At 48.6% G+C, this 13,716-nt stretch overlaps 7 protein-coding genes across 8 annotated transcripts; 3 read left to right on the top strand and 4 right to left on the bottom strand.

Moving 5' to 3' along the window:
• Positions 1-122: 122 nt before the first annotated feature.
• ONS95_001977 (uncharacterized protein) lies at positions 123-1,597 on the bottom strand (the record flags this gene model as incomplete). Its single annotated transcript, XM_058495205.1, has 2 exons — positions 123-820; positions 1,063-1,597. The coding sequence occupies 2 exons, from the start codon at positions 1,595-1,597 to the stop codon at positions 123-125; spliced, it is 1,233 nt and encodes a 410-aa protein (XP_058355516.1).
• A 422-nt stretch (positions 1,598-2,019) lies between these two features.
• ONS95_001976 (uncharacterized protein) lies at positions 2,020-2,439 on the bottom strand (the record flags this gene model as incomplete). Its single annotated transcript, XM_058495204.1, has 1 exon — positions 2,020-2,439. One exon carries the CDS (start codon positions 2,437-2,439, stop codon positions 2,020-2,022), a length of 420 nt encoding a protein of 139 aa, XP_058355515.1.
• Positions 2,440-3,317: 878 nt separating this feature from the next.
• Positions 3,318-4,746, top strand: ONS95_001975 (uncharacterized protein). Of its 2 annotated transcripts, XM_058495203.1 has the most exons (3): positions 3,318-3,409; positions 3,589-4,064; positions 4,152-4,746. In XM_058495203.1, the coding sequence occupies exons 2-3, from the start codon at positions 3,689-3,691 to the stop codon at positions 4,667-4,669; spliced, it is 894 nt and encodes a 297-aa protein (XP_058355514.1). In that variant the 5' UTR covers positions 3,318-3,409; positions 3,589-3,688; the 3' UTR covers positions 4,670-4,746. The 2 variants fall into 2 exon arrangements, with proteins under 2 accessions (XP_058355514.1, XP_058355513.1); XM_058495202.1 differs by having other exon boundaries at positions 3,318-4,064.
• A 2,698-nt stretch (positions 4,747-7,444) lies between these two features.
• On the bottom strand, positions 7,445-7,937 carry ONS95_001974 (uncharacterized protein; the record flags this gene model as incomplete). Its single annotated transcript, XM_058495201.1, has 2 exons — positions 7,445-7,679; positions 7,726-7,937. 2 exons carry the CDS (start codon positions 7,935-7,937, stop codon positions 7,445-7,447), a joined length of 447 nt encoding a protein of 148 aa, XP_058355512.1.
• A 9-nt stretch (positions 7,938-7,946) lies between these two features.
• On the bottom strand, positions 7,947-8,195 carry ONS95_001973 (uncharacterized protein; the record flags this gene model as incomplete). Its single annotated transcript, XM_058495200.1, has 1 exon — positions 7,947-8,195. One exon carries the CDS (start codon positions 8,193-8,195, stop codon positions 7,947-7,949), a length of 249 nt encoding a protein of 82 aa, XP_058355511.1.
• A 383-nt stretch (positions 8,196-8,578) lies between these two features.
• Positions 8,579-10,065, top strand: ONS95_001972 (uncharacterized protein; the record flags this gene model as incomplete). The annotated part of the gene is made up of 2 exons (XM_058495199.1): positions 8,579-8,972; positions 9,029-10,065. The coding sequence occupies 2 exons, from the start codon at positions 8,579-8,581 to the stop codon at positions 10,063-10,065; spliced, it is 1,431 nt and encodes a 476-aa protein (XP_058355510.1).
• Positions 10,066-10,914: 849 nt separating this feature from the next.
• Positions 10,915-13,180, top strand: ONS95_001971 (uncharacterized protein; the record flags this gene model as incomplete). Its single annotated transcript, XM_058495198.1, has 2 exons — positions 10,915-12,750; positions 12,809-13,180. The coding sequence occupies 2 exons, from the start codon at positions 10,915-10,917 to the stop codon at positions 13,178-13,180; spliced, it is 2,208 nt and encodes a 735-aa protein (XP_058355509.1).
• Positions 13,181-13,716: the final 536 nt, after the last annotated feature.

The following is a 13,716-nucleotide window of genomic DNA, read 5'->3' as shown; positions in this document are numbered from 1 at the left end:
CCAAACCCAGTCTAGTCAAAGAGAGTGTACATATCCAGCTGTACACCCTCACGATCCAACCATAAGCACATTATGATCAATCCAGGATCATATCCAACGCCTTTCCCCATCTCCCAAGTCCCTCACTGAATCTTCAAAAACCCCTCAAACGGCTCACAAACCTCCCTAATCCTCTCAGCCACCCCATCGCCAGCCTCCCCCTGCACCCCAGTAACCACCAAATCCACCCACTTCCTGGCAAAAATATCCTTATTCTCAATCGTATAACACAACAACTCACAAACCTCCTCATCCCTCCCCACCCCGCCAATAAACGCCACCCTCTCCAAATTCGGCGGCAACGCCACACTCTGCAGCCTCGGAGTCTTCATCCCAAAGAGCTGATGATCCCTCATCTTCAATTCCGTCAAACACTCGAAATCCCTCAACTTGAGCGGATTTTTGCCCGCCAACGACGGACTATCAATAGTAATCTTCTGGAGGGAGTGTCCCGCCGAGCGACAAGAAAGAATGTAATCTTCCATGTACTCGGGGCTTTCCTCCAGGGCGGGTTCTGGGTCGGAGAGCTGCGTGATGGTGATTTCCTCGAGGGCTTCGGGGAGGACGAGCAGGTCGGCGAGCGCGTCGTCGTGGATGTCGCAGTCGAGGAGGGAGAGGGTTTTGAGGCCGGTGTACCAGGGTTTTTCGAGGGATTCGAAACCGCGCTCGTCGAGCTTGGCGCGCCGGATGGTGAGGTGCTCGAGGGTGGGGTGCCCGAAGATGTGGATGTTTTCTTGGAGGTCCCAGTAGCCGTTGTCCTCGCGTTGGTAGTAGAGGGAGCCTGGGTGGGTGTTAGTGGTGATAGTGAAGTAGAAAGGAGGTGTAGATGGAGACAGGGAAAGGGGGTGAAAGGAGGGATGTAATATGGTTAAGGCAGGAGAGACATATATGAGTAAGGTTGGGGAGGAGGGTATTATATCATATTCGGGAAGGTATGTTGGATGAGATGAGTTGAGATGAGAATATGAAGGGCGAGCACGTGAAAGTAAGATCCAATTCAGCCTCAGCCCATCCTCAACTTACAAGTCTTCAAACAAGCCAAATCAAACGGCCCATTAAACAAATTCCCAATCCCATGACTCAAACTCTCGGGCACCGAAATCACCAAATCCTCCAAATTACTCATCGTCGAAATCGTATGCGAGAACCGATCAATCGGGTGCGGCGTGTCCGTCAAACACAAAATATCCGCCATCTCCGCACTGGGGAAGTCGACCCTCACATTCTGGATGAGAGAACCTCGTCGCGGCCTCGTGACCAGCGATTCGGAGAAGAGGAGGTGGTGCTTCGGCTGGTCGAACAGGATGGATTTGTAGAGCACGGGGTCGGCGACGGAGTTCATGCGGCGGGAGACCAAGCACATGGAGGCGAGGTCGCGCTGGAGGGGCAGCTGGGACATGATGTTGATGAGGAGTTCGTCGGGGAGGGTTAGGAGTTCCCGTGATTGTGATGTCTGCAGTGTCTGTGGTGTATGCGCCTGGGGTTCTGGTTTTGGTGCTTGTGTTCGCGCTGGTCCTGGCCGCGTGGGGATTGCGGGGTCGTCTGATGCGTTCGCCATTGTGGATCCGGGGAAGGGAAGGAATCCGGGGAAGAGGGGAGGAGGAGGAGAGAGGAAGGCGGGGGAGAAGGATATTTTTTGGGGTGGTGATGCGCGTTGGGAATATTATCGTGAACTGGTAGCGTAGGATCTTTTTTTTATTTTTGGATGTCAACCGATAGGGATAGGGATTACCGATGACTGCGACGGCGCGTAGCCCAATACTTGCAAGTTGCCACGGTTGCCACCAACAAGGCTGCTTTCAGCCACGTGCAGGGAAGCAGGGCTGGGCTGGTGCGGTTGGCTTGGGAGGCTTAAATACACGTGATTCACCCACCCCCTCTGGTTGACATCTCATCTTGGATGACTGGACATGCTCAAATTGATATATTTTGACGATTGAATTGAATCGAAGGTGTTTTCTCGGTTAAAGATTTTCGCGCTCACTCAGTACCAGGATTTCCCCCCTCCAAAAACTTGAAAAACGTAACCCGATTTCCATCCCCATCTTTCACAGTAAACTGTCTATAACCCCACTCCTTATCGTCTATCTTCTCCACGATGCCCACCCTCCCATCATCTACAAGCTTCTTATAAAATGCATCCAGTTCCTCCGTACCAAGCGCAACCCAGGCTGTACTGGCACGAAACTCGTCTGCTTTACAGAGCCGAAAGTAGATGTTGGCTGCGGATTTGGGTCCGTTCGCAAGTGAGCAGAAGGTAGGTTCGGGGTCGGTGGGAGATTGGTGGATCCCGCCGATTTTGAAGCCGAGTTCTTTGGTGTAGAATTCGACTGTAGACGTGATGGAGAGGGAGCAGAATTCGGGGATGATTTTCCAGGCTGAGTTGGTGGGATGGGCCATTTTGTGGGGTGAAGGATTTGGCTTGCAGCGAGGCAGTGTTGGTGAGAGCGATTGAATACGATGTGGGGATACGTAGACGACAGAGAAACTCGTGATGCTGGATATAAATTTTTTGGTTGCGATGGAAGTAGAGATACTCAAGTCAAGAACCTCGGTTTTGAGGTTGGTTAGTGAAGTGGGGTAGTGGTAAGATGGAGAATGAATAGACCGAAACTAGGTAAAATGAAGCTTTCCAAAATTACTACCGGGAATTTCAGATAGGCAACCATGGCCTCTAACCCAAATCCAGGAATCATCTCTGCATGAACAGTACAATCATACTCAGTAAGAATCAACATTCGCTTGTTGAACAGGCAGAAACGCAGCACTCATGGAACGAGCAGACAGAAGCGGAAGTGATCTTCAACCATGGCTCCGTAACACCCAATATCAAAAAAACAGACAAAATGTCGCATATTTTCAGAACGCATAGCAAAACATAAAACCCAAACCTTTCCAGACTTCTTAAACCTTCATGCAACTGCTGAATCAGCTCGCTTTCAAGCGAGAAGAATCAACCCCAAAGAGTCTCCACTTAGACAATCTCGCACCCAGAGTGGCTTGTCACTCAGGCTATGCTCAGCTCAAGCCTCTAAGCCAAAAATGATATCGTTTCTAACAAAATACGAAGACAAGATCCTCCTCTTCTTGATTGAAAGAAGGGAACATGATTTTCCTCATCTGGAAATCGAACCTTCCAATCATATGCCGGGGATTAGCCAGCGAAGGGGTCTAGCGGGGTCACCCCAATACAGCTAGACCAGCCGTGCTAGAGCTCTGGATTGCTGATTAAGGGCATTTGTCAGATGGCATCATCCATTTGGCACTGGGCGAACTTTGTCTTGAAGCTCAAAGCATCAGGTCAGCCTCTCCAATCCTCTACAAACACCACCACCAAACTCCACTAGTAGCCACGAGAAGCGCTAGGTAGGTAGGTAATAAATTCCCAAGCCTCATGTAATTGTACATTCTCCTCATTCTCCAATCATCTCCAATGTTCTGGTCCATCGCGGCCTATCTATAAATGAAGCTCCTCTTCATTTCCAGCTCGATTTTTGTTCTTTCAATCAGCATCTTCTACAGTTCGCAACTCAGAGATATCTTCTACAGCTTCAAAGCCGTCAAGAATACAAACATCAATACCGATACAATCAACCAAACACCAATTCAACCCATCACGACGACTTCAATTCCAGCAGAGACGACCTCTATGACCGCAGCAAACACAGTCAAAGCAACCATGTCCAAAGCCCTCTCCCACGCAAAGATCGTCCCTCGCCGGTCCGCAGACCGCGGACACGCAAACCACGGCTGGCTGAACACATACCACACCTTCTCGTTCGCCAACTACTACGACGCGCGATACCAGAACTTCGGGTCTTTGCGCGTGCTGAACGAGGATCGTGTTGATGGCGGCAGTGGATTCCCAACCCACCCTCACCGAGATGCCGAGATCTTCAGCTATATTCTGAGCGGAGAGTTGACGCATAGGGATAGCATGATTAAGAAGGGCGCGGAGGGATCGCAGGGTGATGATTTCTACAGGATGAAGAGGGGAGATGTGCAGTTTACTACAGGTGGAAGTGGTATGTCTTTCTTTCCTTCACTAGGGTCCCCATACCCTTGCAATACTTAGTTCTTTTTATTAGCAAATACTGACTGAAAATCCACAGGCATCGCCCACTCCGAACAAAACGAATCATCTGAACAAGTCCACTTCCTCCAAATCTGGGCCCTCCCCTGGTCCCGCGGCCTCACCCCCCGCTACCACACAAAAACCTTCTCCGAATCCGCAAAACGGGAAGCCTTCCTCCCAATCCTCTCGCCTCTCAAGGGCGGAAAATCCGCAACCCCAGCTCAGGAGAAGGCAGCTGAGGCAATCCTCCCTGACACTATTCCTATACATGCGGATCTGGTCATGGCAGCGGGTATCATTCCTGTTGACAAGAGGTTCAAGTGGACTATTGGAGGTGGTGATGGTGTGGTTACCAAGAAGGCGGGGAGACATGTGTATGTGCATTTGCCGATGACGAAGGGTGGTGCGTCGAAGGTTAGGATTGATGGTAGGGAGGAGGTGGTGTTGAGTGAGGGGGATGGAGCATTTATTAGCGATGTTAATGTGGGGGATGTGTTGAGTGTGGAGAGTGTAGGCGAGGCAGAGGCGGAGGTTGTTGTGCTGGATAGTGATTAGATGGTCTAGGACTCTTCTTTGACCTAACTTTTGTATTCTCGCTCAAAATACCAATTCATTGATCTGTACTCATCTCGGTTATCTCTGTTTACACTTCTCCTCTCTCTTGTCTGATTTTAATTGCCTTCTCCCCAAAGCCCTCACGTTCCTCTCCTTTCCCTTCACCTACCTCTCCCAACCCATCTTCCTTTCTCAACACCTCACCTATCTCCCATTTCTACATCCAGAAGCGAATCGGGATTGACAACAAGTATTTCAGCGACAACACTCTCCCATTATCCATTACCGAAGGAGAACGATGGGCGAGTATCATCGCACCAGACAGTGAGATTCTTGACTTTTGACTTGCCATCTTAGAGTATTTCTGCACTTGCAAACCAAACCAGAACAAGGCACCTTCGCCGTAGTTTGCATATTTCATCGCGTCATTTGCTTCTTGCTTTCGAAGAAACGTGCGTACGCTTCCTTTTTATATCCCACTTACCTTCCCTGCCCAGTCTTTCGCCCTTTCCCTCCCTCCTATTCGGCGGGCCGCTGGGGTCTCTTCAATGGCATTGATTTTTTCTACGGATTGTTATTCACTTACCACTATTGATTCGCTCTGCTATTCATTCTCATCTACGTTACGCAGTCCACTGTGGGTGACTTGGAGATCTCGTTTCTATTGTTATGGGAGTATTTATTTACGAGTATGTGTGAGAGAGGGTAAGGAGAGGAGGAGGTATTTAAATCGCAGTGGAACGTCTTTCGTTCTTCCTGGTCAAATCAAGGTACGGTGTGTCAGATAATTGACACTTATGCTGTTCTATGGGAAACAAGCCCTTTACTCGGAACGAAACGAAATGAGTAGTTCGGGATGGTGGGATTGTTGTGGTCAACTTGTAGAAGATGATCTTGATGAGTCTTTTCTGGGGAGTGTTGAGATCTCAGTATGTACAAGGATAGGAGGGAGGGGGGACTGACAGCAATCTCGCTGATGACAATAACATGTCAAGGTTGAGATGAAAGAAAAGCTGCCTATCTACAGTATCTCTTCGTCTCAGACATTTCAGCTTTCTGTCAAAAGAAAAAGAATGGAACATGCTTATACTCTCACTCCTCCTGCTTGCATGGATAAGTCTTCCCCAGACATCGATCGACACACAGGCATGTAGTTCATTGTCGTCTTTGACTATGGGCTTGTCCGGCGTATTCTTGAGAAGAGGGATGTTTATATACCTGTTTGACAACTAGGAGGTCGAAATACAGCAAGTGATTTGGTTCCAACCTCACTACTAAGAGATTGATTTGGTAGATTCACTTCACCCATGGTTGCTTGGATACGTGAATGTTCGATTGTATTGACTTCGCTTCTCTGGATGAAGGGAATTGCCGTGTTGGGAGCAGTATGGTCAGGGAAAGTGTGGAGTGCTTGGTCGGGAATGCAGCATGCTTTTCGAATAGGTAAGTGTGGTCTGGGAGTATATATTAGATTCGCTTCTGTTCTCTCTACTCGGTAAGAGAATTCGTTGAACCTCCTCGTGTGGGTGTAGTGGTGAGCCTGATTCCACTTGTGTCTTGATTTCGAGCCAACATTCAAGTTACATAGAAAGATTATGCCTTTAAGGCAAGTTTTCTCCTCGTCTATTGCAAGAACCCTTATCTCTCGTGTACAAAGAAAATGACAAGTCTGCGCGGTTTAGGTGACAATGGATAATCTATTGACAGCGGAAAGTAGCTAAGATTCATCGCAAAGCGATATATCTTCATCCCAGTACTTAGATATGCTATACTTATCAGTTCTCATTTCCCCAGCAGGCTTGACATGGAGGACTTGAGAAAATAAAATACAGATATTGGTGTGGAGCAAGGCCAGCCACTATGGCGTTGATAAGTTCTTCATTGACTATGAGATTACTGATTCGGAGTTAGGTCCTTATCATGCATGTAAAGATGTAGCATTGCTGGTTACTGGGAGAGGGAGGGTGGTACGATGGAGGTAGGAACGATGTTGAGGTGGTGAATGAGCTTTCTGCCTGAAGACTCTGGACTGTCAGAACTTGAGAAGCATGAGGGGGATAGTTCGGAGTGGTGAAAGCTTCTCTGCCTACCTCATATGGGGAGAGAATTACGAAAACCATACTTGGGGAAAGGCATATGTTGACATAGGTGATCTATCTGACGAGTTTCATCACTAGCAAGGATCCGCTTTACAGAACACCGATAGTCAATTGGACTCCTGAGACATCAGATTTGATATCCTCTAATCCTTGCCCTCAGAGCACAGTTTATGTTGAAAAGGATTCGTGCAATAGTTTATCGCGTCTCATTGAGGGAATTCTGATTTCCGAGCCTTCTCCATCTCGCTGTCATTAGCGTTCTTCGCTGCCATTTTCGAGAGCACGCTGTCCTTTGTGGCATGAGTACTTGAAAGCTAGTACGCAAACACAGCTTCCATTGAGTTCTACCAATCAATGAAAGTCTGTATTTGTTTTCGGAATGTCTTCATGTTTTGGTACTATCCAATACGACATGAGTGATTCCGTTCCCATTACAGTTTATCGTGTAGATTTAAACTTTACTGTCATAGCCCGTCTTGCACACGATAGCACACATATAGCCTTCTACAAAGCAAGAATAGCAAGCAATATGGCGAAAACGTTTATTGGCTATGGACTAAAGGCTTCCCACTATCCCTGCTCTGGTTTTGCGAAGACTACACGCAGCAAAGCAGCCACTAAGAAATACAAGCATGCGCCCAATTGATATCCCAGCTCCGATGGGCGAGCACTTCAATTATCTCACCCTCTTCTGCGCCGCATGAACTTCCCTCTTATGGCGAGGCAACTTGTCCTTGCGAGAGAATGTTTGATAACACTCATCGCACATGACACTTTGAGAAGGATACCCGCTCTCTTTGGCCCAGACCTTGTGGTTGCTCCAAACATGTCGATCCTTTTGGCTTTGGCTCTTTGCCTCAGCCCAGCCACAGTCTTCTTTGGGGCATTGTCGGTGGACGGAGGCGTGACTTCTGAGGGACGTTAGATAGAATGCCCTTCAGATATATGCGAACTTACTTCGCGTCTTCGGTATTACATCCACGATACTGACAATCTTTCCATGTACAAAGGGAGCGAGCCCTGGAAGTTGTCTTGCGTGGAGTAGGTGGCATAGAGTCTAAAGACCCCTTGCTTGCCTCTCCTCTGGGCTGATCGCCTTCATTGAGATGTGACGAGACTTGTCCCGCCACGCCAACGTCAAATGCCCCTGCGTGGGGTGGAGACAGCATGCCATCACCTCAGAAATGATGGATGGGCGCGGCGTCACTCGAATAGTTCTCCAAATCTTGATGCTGGGTTAGCAGCAGTGCCGGATCGATGGTAGCGTCAAGACCCCACACAGGAGTTGGCGCGGATGTTGATACTTCAGATTGAAGCAATGCCGAGTCCGTGTTGGAGATAAACCATGTCATGGTGTTGTCGTAGCCTGCAGAAGCTGAGTAGCTCTCGTCGACATGAGAAACAGCTGGGCTATGTGAGAAAGCCATGGTGTAAATTAAGGCTGTAGCGAGCCTCTGGGCGAAAGGACTATATTGCTGTACATGGAGCGACACTTTTCCACGAAAGGGCTGAGGTTGAAATATCAGGAGAATACGGGGCTGTCGGGCGTAATTTTGGTCCTTTTGATCATTGGTTGGACCTGGGGTAGGCCAAGATTGGCAACACTATATGGATGCTGCATCTCTGATTACGTGGTCCAATAAGATGTGTATGACCCCCCATGAGCTCTGTGTTGCCCCCAATGAGATATGTACTGCCTCTTGTGACATCATCAGGCAATATCTAAGGCTGACTCCATGGTGCTACGTAGAGTTGAGAGCCTTCAGTTCTATTGTGCCTATCCTCTCCATCATATCGTCCTAGACACGCTATGGTAATGGTCTCATCCCAAGATTTCCATATGGTCACCGACAAAGTAGCATCGACTCGAGAACGTGGCGAGGCTCGCAAACAATTTTTGATCAATTCGGCTTTACTGAGCCTGATCGAACCTGTTCGTGGAGAACCAACAGAATGCCTTCTCGAGTGTCACCCCGATGCCGATGTTCTGAAAAGTAGTCAGCTAAAGGAAAAATTCCTTTACTCATTCGCGCTTATCTGCTCAACTTCAAGCTCCGGCAAGGAGACCGCTTCGGCCGTCTGTATGGAGCAGAAAAGGCCGTCTGGAACCATTCTACGTATTGCTCGCAATCGTGGTCTATCACAGCAAGACCGTATTGGGCTTGAAAAGGTGCTAAAGATTCTTATCGCTGCTGCAAATGGAGGTATGTAATCATTTATGGCCTACCATGCAGAGCTACTCACACTTCGCCTAATGCAGAGAAGCTATCAAGGCAGGCGGAAAATGAAATTCTTGAGGAGGTGGTTCTTTTAGACCAAAGCCGCATATTGTCGCTGGTACAAAAGCTTGAGAAAGCTGGAATAAGGCGTGTCTTTCAATTGGCAATGTCCGAGATGCCCAGTTGCGAATCCAACCAAGAATTACTTAGGGAACCAGGTTTTGGCCAGTGGATGAAGACATGCCCTTTCATAGCTACACCTAAAAGCTCCTCCGAGACTTCTCAGCTGAGCTGTCTGGTGGAATGGGCATCGCAGGCTCGATGGGTATATCAAAAACATTTGCGGATCTTGCTCGCTTACGGCTCAACGCCGAATCCGCCCTGTATGGAAACTCTTTACAAACTTGCTCGCTATTGGGGAGCCATCAAGTCCATGGTCAAACTTGCCGTGAAACAGCCTGAGCTCTTTGCTGGTATTCACATTCAGGATGTTGATGCCCCCATGCCGGAGAAATTCGCACTTCACCAGGAGAAAACACCACTCCGGAAAGCTCTCAAGCGGCTACTCAAGAATGATTGCGAGATGACGTTGGATAAGTTGGCCCAGCGCTGGGATTCAAATGATGTAGAGGTCGATTTGCGCAGAGCGTGTCGCTTAACGCTTACACTCCATGCCGAAATGCAGCTTCTCGACTTCTATGACCGCAACCCAGCTTTGGTGCCCCAGCTACGTTTCATGGGTACGAGTAAAAAGGCCTGCTATCTTTGTCACGAATTTCTACTTCGACATCCACTCCACATCAGAGTATCAGCTTGTCATCAAAAGGTTTACCCTTCATGGATGCCGCCATCCTCCCGTGATATTCCTGGAGTGGTCCGGAGCAAGGTTTTTTGGAAATTCAGTAAACATATTGAAGATGTGACTGTAGAGGCGCTGAGGACAGGTCTAGCGGCTTCACGGCGGCGTATGAGCAAGGATTCGACTGCAGGTCCGTCTTTAACAGCAACAGCGACTGCACCTACCGAGGTTTTGGGCACAGCAGCTACTACAGCGATACATTCCGTCTACGGGCGATAGCTCAACGGACGGAGGAGCTGAGACAACAATGGCTGGGCTATGAGAAGGGTAAATTGTTCACACAAGAGAGGCATGAAATGCTAGTATACTCCGAGATCAAGTTGGCACGCCACGATGGAAAAAAATACAAATGACTCGACTTTCCAGTGTCTACTAACACGTCCCATATATGACTCTGGGCAGCAGGACTCAGCTGTGAGACTTAGTTGCGAATCGTCACTTCAGACTCAGCGTCACAATGATACTTTACATAGCCGCTTGGTGCATAATATGTCGAAAGGGGGCTGACCTTTGTTGAGAAAGACTTGTTATGGCGATTTCTTTCACGGCAGATATGACATTAAACCTGATTGAATTAAGCTTTGTTACGAGAGTAACTTGAATTTCAATTTTGAAAGAAATCAATCAGACATTAAAGCGTACACAACTATTGAGGTTGATAGGTCTAGGTTGCAGTACGTTAAGCGAGTGGACGAAATGAGCGAATCGAAGGTTAACGATGTACGTTCGATATGTCACATACAGACTTTGACCGGGCGAACACAGCCTGCCTAACTGCTAGCAACTCGGCTGAACCAGAGCCAATCAACATGGAAAAGGGCCACGATTGCTTGCTGCCAACAGCTGTGGGGGGCCATCCACATACTACTCGGCCTCATCAAGATTTGAGATCGCACCGCAACTTGTTGCTGCCAACGGCTGCGGGGGGGCATCCACATGCTACTCGGTCTCATCAAGATTGAGACCGCGCCGGATCTGAAATGAAGTATAGAGAGGGAGTTTTGGATATTAATCCTTCATACAATCTTTATTCTACCATCACTCATACCATCACTCATACCATCAAATATGACGGCCGCAGACATCCCAATGGGAGACTATCGAAGCCTTTTAGATATCATCGACAGCCTCCGTGCGCAAGGAGTCGGCCGGTATGTGGACCTTCCCGAGATCATAGTCTGTGGTGATCAGTCTGCGGGCAAGAGCTCCGTCCTTGAAGCTATTTCTGGCAGGCGATTCCCTACAAAGGACGGGCTTTGCACTCGTTTCGTGACAGAATTGGTCCTGCGCCGAGGCCAGAACGCCAGCACTAAGGTATTCATCATACCCGGCGAAGCTCGATACGACAAAGAAAAGGAGGATCTCGAGCATTGGCAACCCCGATCCAATGTAAATAGTGACGGTCTCGAAGCAGTGACAGAGGAGGCAATGGAAGCCATGGGGAATTCGGATGCTCGAAAGTTTTACGACGATATCCTTCGCATCGAGCTCACTGGCCCCGACCAGCCGCATCTAACCATGGTAGACCTCCCTGGTCTCTTCAGGACTGGTAACAAGGAGCAATCAGACACAGATGTCGACACAGTCCACGGCATGGTTCAGAAGTATATGGCTCGGCCTAGGAGCATTATTCTAGCTGTAGTTTCGGCAAAAAATGAGTATGTCCTCCAGGAAGTGACATCAATGGCCAAACACGCCGACCCAGAGGGACTACGTACTATGGGGCTTATCACCAAGCCCGATACACTGGATACTGGCTCCGATTCTGAGGCGTACTGGGTGCGCCTCGCGCAGAACACTGAAGTGGAGCTCCGTCTCGGGTGGCATGTTCTTAGGAACCGCAACTTCGAGCAGCGGGGCTCGACTTCAGCCCAACGTGATGCCACCGAGAATGATTTTTTTTCCAGAGGCATCTGGACTAGCGTCATCAGAGAGCACTGTGGTGTGGAAGCTCTGAAGAATAGACTCAGCTCTGTCCTCAATGACCAGATCCTGTCTCAGCTGCCAAGCCTAGTTCAAGATGTGGAGAATGGCATCCACGAGTGCACGGAAAAGCTTGAACGACTTGGCCCTGTCCGGGGAACTCCGACGGAGCAGCTGAAGTATCTCCTTCATCTGAGTGAAGAATATACATCCCTGACGAGGCAGGCGATTGATGGCACGTACGGGGACCGCTTCTTCGGCTCTCGAAAGAAGCATGATGGATATCCTAGGAGGCTCAGGGCTGTGGTGCAGAATCTTCTGCATGAATTCAAACAGGAAATGTTCTCGAACGGACAGAGCCAGAGAATCGCCGATTCGGAGAGTGAAAGTGAGGACGAAGACGAAATCAGCGAGTCGCCCCGTATCCTTAGGTCTCGATACGTTAAGCAGGTCGCCTCTCACTTGAAGTTTAGCAGGGGACGCGAACTACCAGGCCTTTTCAACCCGCTTATTGTTGGCGATCTCTTCGAAGAGCAATGCGAACCGTGGCGAAACATTGCGAAAGCGCTGGTCGAGGATATCGTGGAAGCTGCACATCAGACGACGGAGCTCGTGATCCGACACGTTGCTGCCAATGATATCGTTATTCAGGTGCTTAAGTTTGTCCACGACATGGTAGAAGAACTCAAAATCGGACTGCACGCTAAGGTTGACGAGTTACTGGTTTCTGCCACGCAGCATCCCATTACATACAATCGGCAGTTGACGGACAACGCTCAGAAGGCCCAACAGGCACGGCACAAGCGTGCTATCAGACAGCTCATTCGAAAAGTATTTGGCTCACAACATTTCGATGACGTGGACAGAAAGATCAATCTCAATCCGGTACATTTCGTGGACCTTCTGGCACAGGGTCTCGAACCCAATATGGAGCTATTCGGAAGCTCCACAGCGGTTGACTATATGGAGGCATATTACAAGGCAAGTTGCACCTGGATTGACAGTGTCCGGAATACTGACTGTAGTCCTACTATTCTAGGTTGCACTGAACAGATTTATCGACGACGTTAGCGTGCTGGCAGTTGAAGACTGCCTCATCGGAAAGCTTGCTGAGCTCTTCCGATCGGACAAGGTCTTGGACATGAGCTCGGATGATATCTCTCGCCTCGCAGGTGAGACCGCAGAGTCTTCTGTCGAGAGGAAGCGTCTGGTGGATAAGCGCAAGATGCTCGATGATGGATTACGGGGTCTCAAGTGCTTACCAAAGCAAAAGAAATTCACCCGCCCTGCTGACTGGGATCCGGTGTCATCAGGAGATGTGAAAGAACAGCTGGAAAAGACTACATCCGATTCAGAGAGTGCATCAGTCGTCAGCTTCGATAGATCGCCATCCCCTAAGAGGTATTCTTAGGACAGAATACACCTACCCCATCATGGAAACTTTCAATTCGATGATGTCAAGTCTACAAAGATCAGGATCTATAAGGTTATCCAGCGTCCAAGAAAGGGTTTCCATAACGGCCGCTTTGGTATTTTGGGACTGATAATTTGGTAGCCATTTGTTGATTTTGATTTCAATTCTGCAATACATACTCTCAAGTGCACCATGTCCATATATACCAAGTTCTTGCCAAATGGCATGCACAAGCAGCGCGCAAAAATTATCCAATAACAAGTAATCATCTGGCGGTCTCATTGGGGTCGAAGATTGAGAAGTTGGCCTTTGATCTGATCAACCACTTGAGTCAGAAATGTTATTAGAGATTCTGATAGGAGAATGAATTTGCCCAACATGGTTTAGGTTTTAGGAAATATGCTGTCAATAATACTGCTTTGCAAGCTTTCGCCGGGCGCTGGTTTGAATTCACTTCATTCTTTCTTGGTCCTAGAGAATCACCACTTCTTGGATATAGCACAGATTAACGCCAGTAGCAATCGGCTTGAAAT

The sequence above is a fragment of the Cadophora gregata genome (genome assembly GCF_030347475.1).
Source record: "Cadophora gregata isolate MNR1 chromosome Unknown scaffold_10, whole genome shotgun sequence".
Classification (NCBI taxonomy): domain Eukaryota; kingdom Fungi; phylum Ascomycota; class Leotiomycetes; order Helotiales; family Ploettnerulaceae; genus Cadophora; species Cadophora gregata.
This window is presented reverse-complemented; position numbering and strand designations above follow the sequence as displayed.

Bases quoted from the DNA above. Each gene is read 5' to 3' on its own strand.
- ONS95_001975 (XM_058495202.1), top strand. From the start codon at position 3,503: ATGAAGCTCCTCTTCATTTCCAGCTCGATTTTTGTTCTTTCAATCAGC. The intron at 4,065-4,151 runs GTATGTCTTTCT...GAAAATCCACAG, and splicing joins GTTTACTACAGGTGGAAGTG to GCATCGCCCACTCCGAACAA.